This window comes from Lithobates pipiens, unplaced genomic scaffold, assembly GCF_037356315.1.
Source record: "Lithobates pipiens isolate NorthernLeopardFrog02 unplaced genomic scaffold, aLitPip1_a1.2 Scaffold_22, whole genome shotgun sequence".
NCBI classification, from domain to species: Eukaryota; Metazoa; Chordata; class Amphibia; order Anura; family Ranidae; genus Lithobates; species Lithobates pipiens.
The window spans coordinates 32,805,494-32,826,009 of NW_027507784.1; the positions used below are offsets into that span (position 1 = coordinate 32,805,494).

At 43.1% G+C, this 20,516-nt stretch overlaps 1 protein-coding gene across 11 annotated transcripts in view; it reads right to left on the bottom strand.

Moving 5' to 3' along the window:
* Positions 1-20,516, bottom strand: part of LOC143923533 (uncharacterized) — a 92,428-nt gene that overhangs the window by 13,367 nt on the left and 58,545 nt on the right. For 6 of the 11 annotated variants that reach the window (XM_077447275.1, XM_077447282.1, XM_077447276.1 and 3 more), the window contains 6 exons: positions 16,789-16,896; positions 14,905-15,012; positions 14,426-14,533; positions 13,953-14,060; positions 12,501-12,608; positions 12,030-12,131 (listed from right to left, as the gene is read on the bottom strand). In XM_077447275.1, coding sequence (XP_077303401.1) covers positions 12,030-12,131; positions 12,501-12,608; positions 13,953-14,060; positions 14,426-14,533; positions 14,905-15,012; positions 16,789-16,896 — 642 coding nt within the window. The remainder of the gene's footprint in view (positions 1-12,029; positions 12,132-12,500; positions 12,609-13,952; positions 14,061-14,425; positions 14,534-14,904; positions 15,013-16,788; positions 16,897-20,516) is intronic. The other 5 variants (XM_077447277.1, XM_077447280.1, XM_077447281.1 and 2 more) reach the window with 5 other exon arrangements.

Consider the following 20,516-nt stretch of genomic DNA (forward strand, 5'->3'; position numbering starts at 1 on the left):
GGTAAGTCCTACTGTTATACTGTAATGTTACTTTGTTTTATTGTTAACCATCATTTGCTTAGCAGGTACGCCATTCAGCTGCAGAGCGGATTTATTTATCTTGACAGCAACAGCGTTTGCTCCCACGATACGTAAAGCTGCGACTCCAGCACTGTCGGGGGTGATTTCACCACCACAGTTAAAAAAGAGCATATATGCCGAAGCATGGGGGCATAAGGGGTGGAGGAGCGATCTGCTCCTACCTTTTGCGGGAGGATGCCCCCATGCTTCGGCATATATAAATGGTGCATGTATGCCCACCATTAGAAAGTGGGTGGATGAAGGGTGGTATCTAATGGTGGGCATACCCACCGATCAATATTTTTTTTTCGTTCAGCCCACAGGCTGCATGAAAAAAAAATTACAATATATGCCCAACCAGTTCCAGCAACATACTGGTATGTTGCGGGACTTTGAGTGCTTATACCAGAATGATGCCTGCAGGTTTAGGTATCATCTTGGTATCATTCTTTTCAGCCAGCGGTCGGCTTTTATGTAAAAGCAATCCTAGCGGCTAATTAGCCTCTAGACTACTTTTACAAGCAGTGGGAGGGAATGTCCCCCCCCCGCACCATCTTCCATGGTTTTCTCAGGCTCTCCTGTCCCAACAGGGAACCTGAGAATGCAGCCGGTGGTTCCGCCAGCTGACCATAGAGCTGATTTAGAGACCAGAATGGCTCCAATCATCTCTATGGCCTAAGACACCGGAAGCTACGAGCATTTCATGACTTAGATTTTGCGGGATGTAAACAGCGCCATTGGGAAATTGGGAAAGCATTTTATCACACCAATCTTGGTGTGGTCAGATGCTTTGAGGACAGAGGAGAGATCTAGGGTCTGATAGACCCTAATTTTTTAAAAAAAGAGTACCTGTCACTACCTATTGCAATCATAGGGGATATTTACATTCCCTGAGATAACAATAAAAATCATAAAAAAATATATATAAATGAAAGGAATAGTTTAAAAATAAAATAAAAAAGCAAAATAAATAAAAAAAAAAATAAATAAATAAAAAAAAACACCCCTGTCCCCCCCTGCTAAGGCGCAACGCGGAACGCAAGTGTTGGTCTGGTGGCATATGTAAACAGCAATTGCACCATGCATGTGAGGTATCACCACGAAGGTCAGATCGAGGGTACTAATTTTAGCAGTAGACCTCCTCCGTAAATCTAAAGTGGTCACCTGTAAAGGCATTTAAAGGCTTTTAAAAATGTACGTAGTTTGTCGCCGCTGCACGTTTCTGCGCAATTTTAAAGCATGTCATGTTTGGTATCCATGTACTCGGCCTAAGATCATATTTTTTATTTCATCAAACATTTGGGCAATATAGTGATTTTTAGTGCATTAAAATAAAAAAAAGTGTGTTTTTTCCCCAAAAAATGCGTTTGAAAAATCGCTGCGCAAATACCGTGTGAAAAAAAAAAATGAAACACCCACCACGGTAGGGCTTTTGCTTTAAAAAAACACTTCATGTTTGGGGGTTCAAAGTAATTTTCTTGCAAAAAAAAATATTTTTTCATGTAAACAGAAAGTGTCAGAAAGGGCTTTTTCTTCAAGTGGTTAGAAGAGTGGGTGATGTGTGACATAAGCTTCTAAATGTTGTGCATAAAATGCCAGGACAGTTCAAACCCCCCCAAATGACCCCATTTTAGAAAGTAGACACCCCAAGCTATTTGCTGAGAGGCATGTCGAGTCCATGGAATATTTTATATTTTGACAAAAGTTGTGGAAAAAATACATTATTATTTATTTATTTATTTTTTTTGCACAAAGTTGTCATTAAATGATATATTGCTCAAACATGCCATGGTTATATGTAAAATTACACCCCAAAATACATTCTGTTGCTTCTCCTGAGTACGGGGATACCACAAGTGTGAGACCTTTTGGGAGCCTAACCGTGTACGGTACCCCAAAATCCAAGCACCACCTTCAGGATTTCTAAGGGTGTAAATTTTAGATTTCATTCCTCACTGCCTATCACAGTTTCGGAGGCCATGGAATGCCCAGATAGCACAAAATCCCCCAAGTGACCCCATTTTGGAAAGGAGACACCCCAAGCTATTTGCCGAGAGGTATGGTTAGTATTTTGCAGACCTTCATTTTTGTCACAAAGTTTTGAAAATTGAAAAAAAGAAAAAATATATACATTATTTTTTTTTTTCTTCATTTTCAAAAACAAATGAGAGCTGCAAAATACTCACCATGCCTCTCGGCAAATAGCTTGGGGTGTCTACTTTCCAAAATGGGGTCATTTTGGGGGGTTTTGTGCTATTTTGGCATTTTATGGCCTTCAAAACTGTGATAGGTAGTGAGGTGTAAAATCAAAAATTTACACCCTTAGAAATCCTGAAGGCGGTTCTTGGTTTTCGGGGCCCCGTACGCGACTAGGCTCCCAAAAAGTCCCACACATGTGGTATCCCCGTACTCAGGAGAAGCAGCAGAATTTATTTTGGGGTGTCATTTCACATATGCCCCTGGCATGTGTGAGCAATATATCATTTAGTGACAACTTTGTGAAAAAAAAATAAAAAAAAATAAAAGTTTGTAATTTTCCCGCAACTTGTGGCAAAATATAAAATATTCCATGGACTCAACATGCCTCTCAGCAAATAGCTTGGGGTGTCTACTTTCTAAAATGGGGTCATTTGTGGGGGTTTTGTGCCATCTTGGCATTTTATGGCCTTCAAAACTGTAATAGGTAGTGAGGCGTGAAATCAAAAATGTACGCCCTTAGAAAGCCTGAAGGCGGTTCTTGGCTTTCGGGGCCCCGTACGCAGCTAGGCTCCCAAAAAGTCCCACATATGTGGTATCCCCGTACTCAGGAGAAGCAGCAAAATTTATTTTGGGGTGTCATTTCACATATGCCCATGGCATGCGTGAGCAATATATCATTTAGTGACAACTTTGTGAAAAAAATAAATAAAAAAAAAAAGTTTGTAATTTTCCCGCAACTTGCGGCAAAATATAAAATATTCCATGGACTCAACATGCCTCTCAGCAAATAGCTTGGGGTGTCTACTTTCTAAAATGGGGTCATTTGGGGGGGTTTTGTGCCATCTTGGCATTTTATGGCCTTCAAAACTGTAATAGGTAGTGAGGCGTGAAATTAAAAATTTACGCCCTTAGAAAGCCTGAAGGCGGTGCTTGGTTTCGGGGCCCCGTACGTGGCTAGGCTCCCAAAAAATCCCACATATGTGGTATCCCCGTACTCAGGAGAAGCAGCAGAATTTATTTTGGGGTGTAATTTCACATATGCCCATAGCATGTGTGAGCAATATATCATTTAGTGACAACTTTGTGAAAAATTTATAAAGTTTGTAATTTTCCCGCAACTTGTGGCAAAATATAAAATATTCCATGGACTCAACATGCCTCTCAGCAAATAGCTTGGGGTTTCTACTTTCTAAAATGGGGTCATTTGTGGGGGTTTTGTGCCATCTTGGCATTTTATGGCCTTCAAAACTGTGATAGGTAGTGAGGAGTAAAATCACATATGTATGCCCTTAGAAATCCTGAAGGCGGTGCTTGGCTTTCGGGGCCCCGTACGCGGCTAGGCTTCCAAAAAGTCGACCACATGTGGTATCCCCGTACTCAGGAGAAGCAGCAGAATGTATTTTGGGGTACAATTCCACATATAACCATGGCATGTGTGAGCAATATATCATTTAGTGACAACTTTGTGTAAAAAAAAAAAAAATAATTTTTTTTGTCATTATTCAATCGCTTGCGGCAAAAAAATAAAATATTCAATGGGCTCAACATGCCACTTATCAATTTCCTTAGGGTGTCTACTTTCCAAAATGGGGTCATTTGGGGGTGTTTTGTACTGCCCTGCCATTTTAGCACCTCAAGAAATGAGATAGGCAGTCATAAACTAAAAGCTGCGTAAATTCCAGAAAATGTACCTTAGTTTGTAGATGTGACAACTTTTGCGCAAACCAATAAATATACAATTATTGACTTTTTTTTTACCAAAGACATGTGGCTGAATGCATTTTGGCCTAAATGTATGACTAAAATTGAGTTTATTGGATTTTTCTAATAACAAAAAGTAGAAAATATCATTTTTTTTCATTTTTTTGCGGTCTTTTTACGTTTATATCGCAAAAAATAAAAATCGCAGAGTCAGTCAAATACCTTTAAAAGAAAGCTCTATTTGTGGGAAGAAAAGGACGCAAATTTCGTTTGGGTACAACATTGCATGACCGCGCAATTACCAGTTAAAGCAACGCAGTGCCAAAGTGTAAAAAGACCTCTGGTCATTTACCAGCAAAATGGACCGGTCTTAAAGTGGTTAAAGTCCCCTGCTATTATAACCGGGATTCCTGGCTTATCAATTATAAACTTCAGCAATTCGCTTAATATTTCAGCATTAAATGGCGGTGGAATATACACACTAGCAATCACACATACTTTATCTTCTATCCCGCAAAAGAGGAAAACATATCTCCCTTTATCATCTATGATGCTCTGTCTGCAGGATAGACCCGACCCAGGATCTATCAGGACACTTACTCCCCTTGAATAAGAAGTGTACGTGGAATGATATTGTGTCCTGTACTTCCTGTGTCTTAACACACTGATTGTATCTCGATCCAGGTGGGTCTCCTGCAGACAGAGCATCCCATAGTTACCCATACTACCCATAGAAAATATCGCTCGCCTCTTCAGCTGCTCCTTCACCCCACGCACGTTCCAAGAACAAATTTTTACTCTTTTAGTGAAATTTCCTGCTTTACTACTCAATTCCATATTTAAACCCAATATCACAATATCAGACTTCTATTCTCCATTCTGTGTACTTTCTCTGTGTTTTGTCACGTATTCTCCCCCCTGCTATTATCCAGTGCTCCCCGGCCATTTCACCCACGCATTTCATTCCTAAATTCGCTACATTCTGTACACACATTTTTAACACTTTTTGTGAAATTTGACAATTTATTACTTTGTTCCCTATTCAATCTCATTTTCTTGTGTCCCTTTTTTTTTTTTTTTAATCACCATATTTGTGCTTATTTCTATTCCACACGTCATCTCTGTGCTTTAATATTTTCTGTGCAAACAACATACCTTCCTATGCCCATCCTCAACCTTTCAACCTCCTTTCTCACTCTATCATTCATCCATCCAGTCACACCATCCCCTCTCCATTCCCCCCCATCCCTTTTCTCTTTCCTTTCCATCCCCCACCCACCCCATACCCCACTTGGGGCCCTTCTACGGGGCTTCCAAAGTGACCGATCTTTCCTCCCAGGGTAATATACCTTCCCGCCTACCCATCCACCCAGCCCACTCCCATTACTACATTTATAAAACAAAATATTCCCCATTGCAGCCGAGCAAGGAAACCAAAAAAAAAAAAAAAGAGGAAAAAGGAGGAAAAAGGGGAAAAGGCAAAAAATAAAATAGGAACATTCCCCATCAGTCCAAGTCACAATCCGGAGTCAGTTTCCATTTTCTTTCTATTATCCTCTTCATATTATGTCATTCCCCTCTGTTGAAACTGACACTCGTTTTTCTCCAACCACGACTTAGCTTCTTCTGGACTATTAAAAAATACAGTTTCCCCCAATGCTGATACTCTCAACCTTGCCGGATAAAGTAGTGCGTAGTTCACTTTAAGACTTTGCAATTTCCTTTTACACTCTATAAATTTAGCTCTCTGTTTTTGCAACTCGGGGGAAAAATCCGGATATAATGAAATCTTCATCCCCTTATATTCAAGATTACTCAGTTCTCTTGCTTTTTGAAGGATAGCTATTTTATCTCTATAAGACAGTAGTTGAATAATTATAGGTCTGGGCTGGCTTCTACCCGCCACAGTCCTGAACGGAATTCTATACGCCCTTTCAATTGCAAAGAATCTTGATAGCTTCTCACTCCCCACTTTATCCTTTATCCATATTTCCATAAATTCGATAAGACTGTTACCTTCACTTTTCTCGGGGAGGCCTAAAACCCTAATGTATTTTCTGCGTATAATATTTTCCATATTGTCCATTTTATCCATACACATATTTAAATGCCCCTTCATCACTTGCATCTCCTGTTTCAACGGAAACAAGTCATCCTCCACCTGGCTGACTCTCCTCTCCAGGCTTGTAATTCGGACCGCAGCTTTCTGTACCTCATTTTTTAAGGTTAACACATCTTCTCTTATCTGTTTTAATTGATCTGATACTTCATCCAACGATGATTTGCATATATTAAAGATGGTTCTTTTCCTTTTACAGAAATTCCTGCTTCTGCACCCATATCAATGTCCTGTCCATTACCCTTCTCTATGGAGGGATTAATCACCAGCTCCTGTGCTTCCAATATTCCGCTTGCTACCACTATGGTGTACAATTGGGCTGCTGTGTTTGCTGTTTTTATTTGTACTTGTCACAGATGTTTCTGTCACCAAGCCCTGGCTCTTCCTTCCAGCCACTTGTACTGCCATTGTGGTCTGCTGCCGCCCCTCTCCCACTTGCACAGTCTTTTTGGGTGTTTGATTTGGTGTCTGATTGGGTGTATGGGCATATCGCTCTAACTTGGAAGCTGTGGCTGCAGCAGCAGCGCCTGTTAGCTCAGATGACTGGCCTGCCTTTTCCTTGGAGCTACGCAGCGTTTGTGTCCCATTTTGTGTGTGGTCGCCTCCTCCGCCCCCTTTTTCCTCGTCATACCTTAATTCTGATGTTTCTTCCACCGGGGGGGGGGGGGGGTATCGCTCTATCCCACCTCCCGCCTCTAATCCCTCTCTCACTGGGATTTCTGCGCGGGGTTTGCTGGTTCCCTGTGGGAGAGCTGTCTGCGGCGGCCACCACACTCCTCCACCGTTCCTCCGCTGCTACGCTCCCTGTCGACCGGCCGCTCCACTACGTTGCGGCGTCACGGCGTCTCGGCGTCTCCTTCCCTCCTCCTCCTCCTCCTCACTACCTCGGCTGCATCAACTGCTGGAGCGGGCGGGAGGTCTGGGCCCGCCTCGACCTCTCACCCTGACATCCGGTCACGCCCCCAGGAGGGCGAATCTTTAATACTCCCCTGAGGAAAGTGACCACCAAAGGATCCTCCGCCCAGCTTCTATTTTTTTGCTGCAGAAATTGCTGCTACTTGCACTTTGAGGGAACTTAGACCAAGCCCCAGGTCAAGGCCTGTTTGAAGAAAACCCAAAATATTGGGCGTAGAGGGAAGGATTGGATCAAAGTCATTACCAGCCGCGAAAGACAAGATCCAACTTCTGCGGGTTTGGATGAACTAGACTGCCCTGCGACAGAAGCTGAGGGAAAGGAGGGATCCTGATCGGAGAGCTCACACTGAAATGCATGGCTAGAGGAAACCAGGGTCTCTTTGGCCAATACGGAACTACCGCCACCACTTGAACTGACTCCCTGAGGAGCCTCAGGAGGAACTTGAATATTAATGGCCAGGGAGGAAAGGCATATGCCGTGGTGAACTTCCAGGGGCATGACAGGGCATCCACTACCTCGGCTGGTGTATGTGGCAGGTGAGAGAAGAATCTGGCCAGTTTCGCCAGACAGCAGCAAACAGATCTACCTGAGGGGTATCCCACAGGCTGGCAATCTGATGGAAGACATTGGGGTTGAGGAATGAGGGCCCACTCATTGTCCCGGAAGTTCCTTGACAGCAAGTCTGCTTCCGTGTTTAACTTGCCTGGAAGATACATTGCTCTGAGGTCCAGGAGGTTCTTCTCCACCCAGAGCATGATCGGCTCTACCTCTCTGAGGAGTGATCTGCTGCGAGTGCCTCCCTGCTTCTGCAGATATGCAACAGCTGCCCTGTTGTCCAGGTGTATGAGTATTCTCTGGCCTCTGATTTGAGATGCAAATTAAGTCAGTGCCAGGAATGCCTCCTGTCCAATATGTTGGATACCACTCCCTGGGTGGAACATGACCATCTTCCCTGTATCCTGGTTTCCCCGCAATGGGCTCCCCAGCCTTGTCCGCTTGTGTCGGACGTAATTGTGATCCAAGAGAGGGAGTCCAGGTGACGAGGCTTGGAGAGGTTCTCTGGAACTGTCCACCAGTGTAGACTCCTGTGCATTACTCCCGCCAGCAGGATCGTCTGAGAGAGTCGCTGTTTCGTCCACTGTGCCAAGAAACCCATCTGGAAATATCTCAAGTGCCAATGGGCCCAAGGAATCAGGGGTATGCAGGAAGACATTGTGCCAATGAGGCTCAAGCATTGTGATGCCATCGGATACGGGCTCTGGATGATCTTGAACATTCTCTGGATGATGATCCAGAGAGGGGGTGGGGGATGATGATCCCGGGGGGGGCGGGATCTGGGGGTCCCCTTGTTAAAGGGGGCTTCCAGATTCTGATAAGCCCCCCGCCCGCAGACCCTCACAACCACCGGCCAGGGTTGTGAGGATGAGGCCCTTGTCCTCATCAACATGGGGACAAGGTGCTTTGAGGGGTCACAGACCCCCAAAGCATCCTCCCAATGTTGAGGGTATGTGGCCTGGTATGGTTCAGGAGGGAGGGGGGCCGCTCTCTTGTCCCCCCCTCTTTTCCTGTGGCCTGCCAGGTTGCGTGCTCAGATAAAGGGTCTGGTATGGATTTTTAGGGGGACCCCCACATCAATTTTTTTTTAAATTTGATGCAGGGTTCCCCTTAAAATCCATATCAGACCTGAAGGGTCTGGTATGGATATTTAGGGGGACCCCCACGTCAATTTTTTTTAAATTTGACACGGGGTTCCCCTTAATATCCATGTCAGACCTGAAGGGCCTGGTAATTGAATTTAGGGGAACCCCCACGCTTTTTTTTTTTTTTTTTTTAAATCAATGAATGAATGAATTGTCGGCTAATACAGAGAACACTCATTGAGTGTTCTCTGTATTACGGGGAGCCGACAATTTAGCCGCAAGTGATTTTAAAAGACTTTTTTTCCTGCACAAATGGCACTTTGTGCAGGGACAGTTCTAAGCACCAGAAACATGCGCCCCTTCACAGGCATACTATAGTTACACCCCAGCTACGAAATTTAAAGGAATATTACACTTTTATTGTTTCACTTTAATCATTATTAAAATCACTGCTCCTGAAAAAACGGCCGTTTTTAAAACTTTTTTTTGCATTGATCCATGTCCCCTGGGGCAGGACCCGGGTCCCCAAACACTTTTTAGGACAGTAACCTGCATATTACCCTTTAAAATTAGCACTTTAGATTTCTCCCATAGACTTGTATAGGGTGTTCCGGCTTTTCGAATTTGCTGCAAACAGCCCAAATTGTTCACTGTTCGCTGAACAGGCAATGTTCAAGTCGAACATGAGTTCGACTAAAACTCGAAGCTCATCCTTACTAGAGAGATGTTATGAAATGTATTAGAACTTGAGCCTTCAACTGAGAGAATGGAATCTCTGTTCGTTTGAAAGATATGAGAGGTGGAGGATGAGAAAAATTCCAAAAGTGCCCCCACTGGATTCTTGACAGGACCCGGGGTCCTGGCAATGGGCGGCCCAGACTTCCCCTTCAAACCAAGCTGGCTAGGGAGGAGGGAATGCGCCTGCTCCCCCCCCCCCCAAACAAACAGCGGATGAATGAGAGAGCAGGGAGAGGGAGCACAGACAATATGTCAGGGAATGATGGCCCCACCAACTGACATCCAGCCTGGGGCAGTAAGTCTATTAAAGGAATGCACAGTAGAAAATCAAGGGAAGGGAGGGGGAAAGAAAAGAGAGAGAGGAAATAAAATAAATCATCAGTATGTTTAAAATGAAAACCACCTGGTAAATATGAGTTGAGTCTTCTGCGACTCCACTTGCATTCATCATAATATGCGACGGCAGACTGCATTCCTGTGAGGCAACTCTGCGAGAAGACCCCAAAAGATCCACAAAAGGGGTTCCCAGTCTTATTAGCGCTGTGAGCGGCCCAAGAGCAGGGACTGCACACTGGAAAGGCTAAACCCGGTGGAAGCTGCCGAAGGCAGGGGTATGGACGTACTGCTACTCTACACCAGCACAAGAGGTATGAGGGAAAAAAAGGAGAATGTTGGGGGAGGGACTAGGGCTTTAATTTATGCTATTTCCTAGTCCTGAGGGAGGAGTCGAGGCGGAGCTCTATCACAGGTATGCTGCCATGGAGGCACCAGGAAAATGTATTCACTTCCTGTCACATAACCAAACAGGAAGTGAGGGTAAAACCCTACCAATGTCTTTCCTTGGGGACACAGGTCAATCTAAATAGTTTCCCCATCAAGTAAATTGCACTCCAGGATTTTGCTCTATACACCCCAAGTTGTTAGGCATCTTGGACTTTGGGGTTTATTTACTAAAGGCAAATCCACTTTCCACTACAGGTGCGCTTGCTGGAGATCCGAGGGGGACATGCAAAGAAAAGAAAAAAACACCATCTTTGCTTTTACATGATTGGATGTTAAAATCACCAGTGCTTCCTCTCATTCTCATTCCATTGCTTGCAGTTCCAGTGCGTTCCAGTTCCATAAAATAAAGTAGAACATGCTGCATTTTTCCTGCACTGGACTGTATTGGAACGCTGTAAAACGCAAAAAAACGCATCAGAAATGCACAGGAACGCATCAAAAATGCGCATGCAGAAAAGCATCTGGACTGGGTTTTCTATAGAGTGAACTTGCCCTTAAGCTATTAACTTGGGGGGGGGGGGGGGGGGTTACTCTGCCTGTAAAGTGGTGCATTTATACCATGTATCCAAAATGCTGCTTCAAAGATGTACGGCTTTAGAGAAAAGTTACAAATCTTCATTGCAGCTGCAAGATTTTAACATAAAAAAAAATAGCCTGCCTCCCCCAATACATACAAGGCCATTTGGGTCTGGAAAGGCTTAAAATTAGAACCCTCTGTGAAAAATACCACCCCTCCCACGCACTAACAAACCCCTAGCCAAACACAGCAAGCCAGCTAATGAAAGGGGGTGGATGTTTGGGGGCAGGAGGGGCTCGAGCACCCCAAAAGTGGTTTGGATTGGTGAAGGCAGCTCACAGCCTTTTGAGAATGGAGTGGAGTGTAGAGTTCCCCTTTAAAATCAAAAGCTAGGCCAAGAAAATCATATGCATTAAAGGGGGGAAGGTTAAATGCCCTTTTAGGAGGAGCTAGAGAAGTGTGAGTGTTTTTATATAATTTTAAGAAGGTGCATGTCACATGTTGGCAACGTAACACGCTAACATGACCTGTGTGCAAATATCCTTAAAAAAAAAACATGAAAGTGAACCAGCGTAAAAAAAAAAAAAAAATGTCAAGTTTAGAGGTGCGCCCGTTCAACCCACGCAAATGCATTTACATTGCTTTACATTTACTGGCCAGCGCAGTGAACTAACGCATTTGAACAAGCGCAAATGCCGCTTGCGCATGCGCAGTGCATAAATTGAGCTCACGCAGTTCTAAACGTACTTGAAGGCACAGCAGGCTTGTTCAGAAAAAGTTACTTTATCATTCTATTTTGGGCATATTTGTTACTTGGGCAATTATTGCTGTACTTCTTCACATCACCCCATAATATTGGCACTTCCAGCTTCTTTTAATTTTGAATTGAAGATGCCATGCGTCAGGTCCATAGTGGTGCACCGATCGCCTCCTCCTGTGCGCCGAGATTACTATAGTAAATGGGGAATAGCGCTGTGTTACCGGCGCAAATGTTTCGTAAATACCAAAACGTATGTTGCGCCTCAGCGTGCGCCTCAACTCATGGCGCAAAAGGTTCGTAAATCAACCCCTATGGGTGGAAGAAAATAAGATCTGAAGCTTCTACCCAAAACTCATGAATACATTTGGATAGACAAATCCTTTAAAATGTTTAGACCATAAGTTTGGCTATTAAAAATAGAGGCTAATTTGGAAACACTGCAGGGAAGAATTTTATAATATTGCTTCTCCTTGAAAAATATTTAAAGTGGTTGTAAAGGCAGAACATTTTATTTTTTTACCTTATTGCATTCCCTGATACATATGCCAAAGCCCCTGGGTGTGATTGGTAGAGATGGAATGTAGAACATGACTTACTTTTGTAAGGTGTACGGGAAAGAGCTCCTCCATATTGCTTGCTGGGAGTCCTATTAGGTCTTGTAATGTTGCCTTGTACACGACTGACTTGTGTTTGTGGTTCTGCAGGTTACAGAAAAGAGGCATGTAGCGATTAAACTGTTTCCAATCATGCATAAAGAACATCACACCAACTCTCACTATCAAGCTGAGATCATCTGAAATTTTATAAATATTGCTACTGATCAACAACATAGGGCATTTGCCCAAGAGGGACATTGTCAAAGGTGTCAAAGCCCCTCCCATTTCCCCAACCCCAATAAACAATAAGCCAGACTCTTCTCATACAGCTGGTGGGTGGAAGTGCTTGTTTCCTGACACTATGAGTGGAAGGAGATATGTGAAATATATACAGCCCCGAGCACTATAGAAAGTGAAGATCAATGTGCCCAGAGCCCCTGGGTGTGATGTGTAGTGTAGAGCATGACTTACCTTTGGAAGATGCATAGGACAGAGCTAATCCAAATTGCTTGTTGGGAGCCCAATGAGAACTGTTGCTTGTAATTTTGCTTTGTTTTGGGCTGACTTGTGGTCGTGGTTCTGCAGGATTAAAAAAAGGCATCTAGAGATTATACTGCAGTTTCGGGACATGCATAAAAAACATTACATCAACTCTATCAAGATGAGAAAAAACTAAATTTTAGAGCTCTTTCCAGAACAAGAGTAGAGGGGCATTTGTCCAAGGGGGACAGGGTCAAAGGTTCCAAAGCCCCTCCCATTTCTCCGATCCTGATGAGTAATTCAGACTTTTCTCATATGGCCGGTGGCTGGAAGTTCTTGTGCCTGACACTGTGGGTGGAAGAAGATAACAACAGAAGCTTCTATCCATAATTTAGTATTACATTTGGACAGACCCTTTAATAGTGTTTGGTCTTAGACTATAAAGTTTGCAATTAAGAGAAAACAAATCTGCATTACAAGAGTTTTTACACATATTGAGGCTAATTTATGCATTCTGCAGGGAAGCTTTTTCCTGTATTGACTTTTATAAAAAGTAACTTTTTATTTTTGGGAAAAACGATCAATGTAATTGGTTGATATTAGGAATTGCTCTCCATCTGCTTTAGGATGGTGCTGTAAATCACTTTGAGGGCTTCCCATACCAATTTTATGTTAAAAAGGCCACTGTAAAGCTGGATGTACAATTTGTTTTCTTTTTGTTCAGCTGAAGGACTGAATGAAATAAAAGATCAGATTCCCCCATCCACACAAGTGATGTGGATGGAGGAATCCTTCCCGCTGTGACATTGTATTGTGACAGGGAGGACTTTCTGCTGTGAGAATACACTGATACACGATTGGTTGCAGACAGTGATCGATGACATTTTTCCAACGTAGCTGTTCAATGGAAGTTGATCTAACAATCCTTCCGTCAGACAGGGAGAGACAGATTGAAACGCCGTCCTGAAACAGCTGAATTTCAATCTGTCTGTATCCACCTTAAAGTTAGTTAGAAATACAAAAATGGAGATTTGTGTAGTTTGTGCTGCAATGCAGGATATTAGTGCCCTCCATACTAACAGAGACACACCTGTGTTACCTGGGCTTAGTCAACTGGTATAAAAGCCAATGTTTGGCGAGGGAAAAGTAAACTGGGCAATTTCCCACACCCCCAAGTCCATAAATGTTCCCACGCCATGCAAAAATAATGCAGTGTGGTGTTTAGTTCCTGTGCCTTTTTCCATGCCAGGTCATAATCCAGTTGGTAAAGCTGCAGAAAGCGCAATGCACTGTGTTGGATAAAATACAATCAGCTGCTCTTGCGCTGTCCCGAGTGCCAATTGATTTCAGCATGCCCATGGAAATGTGCCCAGAGTGCTCTGAATGTACCTAGAAGAGTTCTCCCCACTCAATTGTAGGGCTGGAGTGTAAACCAAAACTTACTGTTGGAAGATGCAAGGGAAGGAGCTTCTCCACATTGATTGCTGGGAGTCCTATGAGATACGCTGCTCGTGGTTTGGCTTTGTTCTGGGTTGACTTGTGGTTGTGGTTCTGCAGGGTACAGAATACAGGCATGTGAAGATTATATTGTAGTTTCAGAACCTGTATAAAGAACACCACACCAGATCTCTCTATTAAGCTGAGATTATTCCACATTTTAGAGTTATTTCCAGAACAAGGACATGAACAAGGGGCATTGTCAGAGGTGCCAATGCCCCTTCTATTTCCCCAACCCAAATAAACATTAAGCCCGACTCTTCTCATATGACTGGTGGGTGGAAGTGCTTATTTCTGAAACTGTGGGTGGTGGAGATACGTGAAATACATATTCTCCTGAACACTATAGAAAGTGAAGATCAATGTGTGCACAGCTTCTGTGTGTGATTTGTAGCGGTGGATTGTAGACCATGATTTACTTTTGGAAGATGCATGTGAAGGAGATACTTCGAATCGTTTGTAGGGAATTCTATTAAATATGTTGTTTGTAGTTTTTATTTTTTCTGGATTTACTTGTCGTTGTGGTTCTGCAGGGTACAGAAAAGAGACATGTCGAGATTAAACCGTAGTTTCTGAACATGTATAAACATCACATCAGCAATCAAGCTGAGATAATCCTACATTTTAGAGTTATTACCAGAACAAGAATATAGGGACATTTGTCTAAGGGGGGTATTGTCAAAGATTCCATAGCTCCTCCATTTCTCCAACCCTGGTGAGCGAAAGCCAGACGTTTCTCATATGGCTGGAGGATAGAAGTGCTTGTGCCTGACACTATGGGTGGAAGAAGATAAGATCTGAATCTTCTATCCAAAACTCATGAATACATTTGGATAGAATGTACCTAGAAGAGTTCTCCTCACTCAATTGTAGGGCTGGAGTGTAAACCATAACTTACTGTTGGAAGATGCATGGGAAAGAGGTACTCCACATTGATTGCTGGGAGTCCTATGAGATATGCTGCTCGTGGTTTGGCTTTGCTCTGGGTTGACTTGTGGTTGTGGTTCTGCAGGGTACAGAATACAGGGATGTAAAAATGATATTGTAGTTTCAGAACATGTATAAAGAACACCACATCAGCTCTCTCTATTAAGCGGAGATAATTCTACATAGTTACATAGTAGGCGAGGTTGAAAAAGACCATCAAGTCCAACCTACAGTATATGTGTGATTATATGTCAGTATTACATTGTATATTACTGTATGTTGCGGTTGTTCAGGTGCTTATCTAAAAGTTTCTTGAAACTATTGATGCCCCTGCTAAGACCACCGCCTGTGGAAGGGAATTCCACATCCTTGCCGCTCCTACAGTAAAGAACCCTCTATGTAGTTTAAGGTTAAACCTCTTTTCTTCTAATTTTAATGAGTGGCCACTAGTCTTGTTAAACTTCCTTTTGCGAAAAAGTTTTATCCGTATTGTGGGGTCACCAGTACGGTATTTATATATTGAAATCATATCCCCTCTCAAGCGTCTCTTCTCCAGAGAGAATAAGTTCAGTGCTCACAACCTTTCCTTATAACTAATATCCTCCAGACCCTTTATTAGCTTTGTTGCCCTTCTCTGTACTCGCTCCATTTCCAGTACATCCTTCCTGAGGACTGGTGCCCAGAACTGGACAGCATACTCCAGGTGCGGCCGGACCAGAGTCTTGTAAAGTGGGAGAATTATTGTTTTATCTCTGGAGTTTATACCCTTTTTAATGCATGCCAATGTTTTGTTTGCCTTGTTAGCAGCAGCTTGGCTTTGCATGCCATTGCTGAGCCTATCATCTACTAGGACCCCCAGGTCCTTTTCCATCCTAAATTCCCCCAAAGGTTCTCCCCCCAGTGTATAGATTGCATTCATATTTTTGCCACCCAAATGCATTATTTTACATTTTTCTACATTGAACCTCATTTGCCATGTAGTTGCCCACCCCATTAATTTGTTCAGATCTTTTTGCAAGGTTTCCACATCCTGCGGAGAAGTTATTGATCTGCTTAGCTTAGTATTGCCTGCAAATGCAGAGATTGAACTGTTTATCCCATTCTCCAGGTTGTTTATGAACAAATTAAATAGGATTGATCCCGGCACAGAACCCTGGGGGACCCCACTACCCACCCCTGACCATTCCTAGTACTCCCCATTTATCATCACCCTCTGAACTTGCTCTTGTCGCCAGTTTTCAATCCATGTACTCACCCTATGGTCCATGCCAACGGACCTTATTTTGCACAGTAAACGTTTATGGGGAACTGTGTCAAATGCTTTTGCAAAATCCAGATACACCATGTCTACGGCCTTCCTTTATCTAGCAGGCAACTCCTCATAGAAGGTTAGTAGATTGGTTTGGCAAGAACGATTCTTCATGAATCCATGCTGATTACTGCTAATGATACCATTCTCATGACTAAAATCTTGTATATAGTCCCTTATCTTCCCCTCCAAGAGTTTACATACTATTGATGTTGGGCTAACTGGTCTGTAATTCCCAGGGATGTATTTAGTACACTGATACCATTCCAGTCAGTAGACATTTTAGAGTTATTTCCAGAACAAGAACATAGGGGCCAAAAGGACATTGTCAGAGATGCCAAAGCCCTTTCTATTTCCCCAACCCAAATAAACATTAAGCCAGACTCTTCTCATATGACTGGTGGGTGGAAGTGCTTGTTTCTGACACTGTCGGTGGGGGGAGATAAGTGAAATATATATTCTCTTGAACACTATAGAAAGTGAAGAGCAATATGTGCACAGCTTCTGGGTGTGATTTGTAATGGTGGATTGTAGACCATGATTTACTTTTGGAAGATGCATGGGAAGGAGATACTTCAAATCGTTTGCAGGGAATTCCATATTTTATGTTGCTTGTAGTTTTTATACTTTCTGGATTTACTTGTCGTTGTGGTTCTGCAGGGTACAGAAAAGAGACATGTTGAGATTAAACTGTAGTTTCTGAACATGTATAAACATCACATCAGCTCTCCCAATCAAGCTGAGATAATCCTACATTTTAGAGTTATTATCAGAAAAGAATATAGGGACATTTGTCTAAGGGGGGGTATTTTCAAAGGTTCCAAAGCTCCTCCCATTTCTCCAACCCTGGTGAGCGAAAGCCAGACGCTTCTCATATGGCTGGAGGATAGAAGTGCTTGTGCGTGACACTATGGGTGGAAGAAGGGGGCCGGCAGGGAGCTAAAGAAGCTTAAATAGACATTAGCCAAGCCATCAAGGGAGTCGGGTGAAGATGGAGAAGCTGCTGTTGGAGTCTGTCGGTGCGGTGGCTCTTAAAGGAACCCCCACCAGGGGGAGGGGGGGTACTACAAGCTGGAACTCGGGAAGCTGGCCTGAAAGGATTCCACCACAGGAGGCAGTTGGAAGGATTCAAACTGGAGAAGCAGCAGGAGAGAGCCAGGAGAGACAGTAAGTAGATCAGCATGGTGCAGGCAAAAGACAAGGGGAGAAACTGCCAGCTGTAGCAGTGCTTTCTTGAAGACAGCGGTGTGCCAAGTTTTTATCTAACCTTGCCCTAGGGGAATCTCAGTTGGGAGGACTGGGAACAGGAATACAGCCAGGTGCGCCTGGTGGCAGCCAGGTGGGCTAGCATTTTCTGGAAGCAGTGGAACTGGGATCAGGGACCACAGGGAAGCAGAAGGTAATGAGAAATGCTGTTTACTCCACATGTGATACTTTACCAAAAAGGGATGGCAAGCACCTAGCCTGTAATGGGCTGTTGCTGAATTAACAAAGAGACTGTTAGTTCTAAGTGGAATGACCGGCAGCTGCTGTATATAAGTGAACCAAGTTTGTGCAGGAGGAATTGAAGAAGAGGAATTTTTAAATAGGGAGGAAGTTGTCCCTTGTTCTGTGTTTTGGACTTTTTCAAGTTGGGCATCCCATAATTCCCTACACCATCCAAGTTACCATCCCCTAATTAAACCACAATAACAAGCCAAGGACTGTTTTCTGCATTTGAATGAATGAAGGAAATGCTGGCTGTGCAGCAGTGGGGATCCCAGACATCAGCAACTCCTATGGGGGTAGTACTACACATATGACCCTAGAAGTGCACCACATGTATTATATCAGGAATGTGGCATACTTTTTATCGCAGGGATAGAGAGGGTAAAAAAGGGGGAGGGGTATGCCTATATATCAAGAATTATTTGCAAGTGAATGTGAGAGATGACATCACTAAAGGAGCTATGGAGGAGGTGGAATCCTTATAGGTAGAGCTCCAAAGGGATGAAGCTAAGTAGAAAATAATAGTATGGAATGGTACCAGCTGATTGGAGAAAAGCCAATTTCGCACCAATATTTAAAAACTGCCCAAAATACATCCCTGGCAATTACAGACCAGTTAGCCTAACATCAATAGTATGTAAGCTCTTGGAGGGGATGATAAGGGACATATACAAGATTTTATTAATGAGAACGGTATCATTTTCAGTAATCAGCATGGATTCATGAAGAATCATTCTTGCCAAACCAATCTATTAACCTTCTATGAGGAGGTGAGTTGCCTTCTATATAAAGGAAGGCCCGTAGACGTGGTGTATCTGGATTTTGCAAAAGCATTTGACACAGTTCCCCATAAACGTTTACTGTACAAAATAAGGTCCATTGGCATGGACCATAGGGTGAGTACATGGATTGAAAAATGGCTACAAGGGCAAGTTCAGAGGGTGGTGATAAATGGGGAGTACTCTAAATGGTTGGGGGTGGGTAGTGGGGTTCCCCAGGGTTCTGTGCTGGGACCAATCCTTTTTAATTTGTGCATAAACGACCTGCAGGATGGGGTAAACAGTTCAATCTCTGTATTTGTGGACAATACTAAGCTAAGCAGGGCAATAACTTCTCCACAGGATGTGGAAACCTTGCAAAAAGATCTGAACAAATTAATGGGGTGGGCAACTACATGGCAAATAAGGTTCAATGTAGAAAAATGTAAAATAATGCATTTGGGTGGCAAAAATCTGAATGCAATCTATACACTGGGGGGAGAAGCTCTGGGGGAATCTAGGATGGAAAAGGACATGGGGGTCCTAGTAGATGATAGGCTCAGCAATGGCATGAAATGCAAATCTGCTGCTCACAAAGCAAACAGAATATTGACATTAAAAAGGGTATATACTCCAGAGATAAACCGATAATTCCCCCGCTCTACAAGACTCTGATCCTGCCGCACCTGGGGTATGCTGTCCAGTTCTGGGCACTAGTCCTCAGGAAGGATGTACTGGAAATGGAGAGAGTAGAAAGAGGGGCAACAAAGCTAATAAAGGGTCTGGAGGATGTTAGTTATGAAGAAAGGTTGCGAGCACTGAACTTATTCTCTCTGGAGAAGAGACGCTTGAGAGGGGATAAGATTTCAATTTACAAATACTGTACTGGTGACCCCACAATAGGGATAAAACTTTTTTGTGGAAGGGAGTTTAACAAGACACGTGGCCACTCATTAAAATTAGAAGAGGTTTAACCTTAAACTACGTAGAGAGTTCTTTACTGTAAGAGCGGCAAGGATGTGGAATTCCCTTCCACAGGTGGTGGTCTCAGCGGGGAGCACCAATAGTTTACAAAACTATTAAATAAGTACCCGAACAACCGCAACATACAGGGATATACAATGTAATACTGACATATAAAAACACACATAGGTTGGACTTGATGGAATTGTGTCTTTTTTCAACCTCACCTACTATGTAACTATGTAACTACTCCTCATGTTTTATCATCTCCAGTGTAAATGGCATGCCAGTGTGCGCAATATATACTTGGTAGAGTTCTCATTGTGTTCATCACATCCCTGGCACAGTGCGTCTTATAATTAACATATGTTTGGCAGAATTCTTCTTATGTTCTCATTATTCACGGTAGAGTGTTTCGATTTGTTAAAGATATTCCTGACAGAAAATGGTCTGTAACCATCATGTCCATGGCAAGGTTCTTTATATATTAACCTCCCTGGCGGTATGATTCAGTCTGGATTTAGGTGCTGAAAGCGGTACAATTATTTTGCATGGAAATTTGGCGTCTTATATTGTAGTCCTGTAATTCTTAGGAATAACTCTCTTAAATATGTTCAAACCAGAGTCTAGCAGACATCCCAGGTATGATAAAGTTTATAATATAATAAAGAATAATAAAAAACATTCAATAATGTAATCAAATCCTAAAATACTGAAAAAGGGACAGTTTTTGGTTGCTATGGACAATCTTCAAATTCCAGGCATAAAAAACAGTATTTATAATATAAAAGTGCATGCAGGGCATTGCACAGGCCACTAGGGACAAAGGGGGTGCGTAATTTTGTAATACAGCACTGTAATCTGTAAGATTACAGTGCTGTGTGTGTTTTGTGTACTTTTACTTTTTTGAATTTGCCGCCGTTCTCCGCTCCCGTGCGCAGTAATGCCACAGGGAACGGAGGTCGCGGCATTCGGCACTGTGAATTGAGCGGAGGACATCGCTGGATCCAGGGGACAAGGTAAGTAAGTCTCCTTGTGTGCTCCCCTGCATCCAGCGAAGCAATC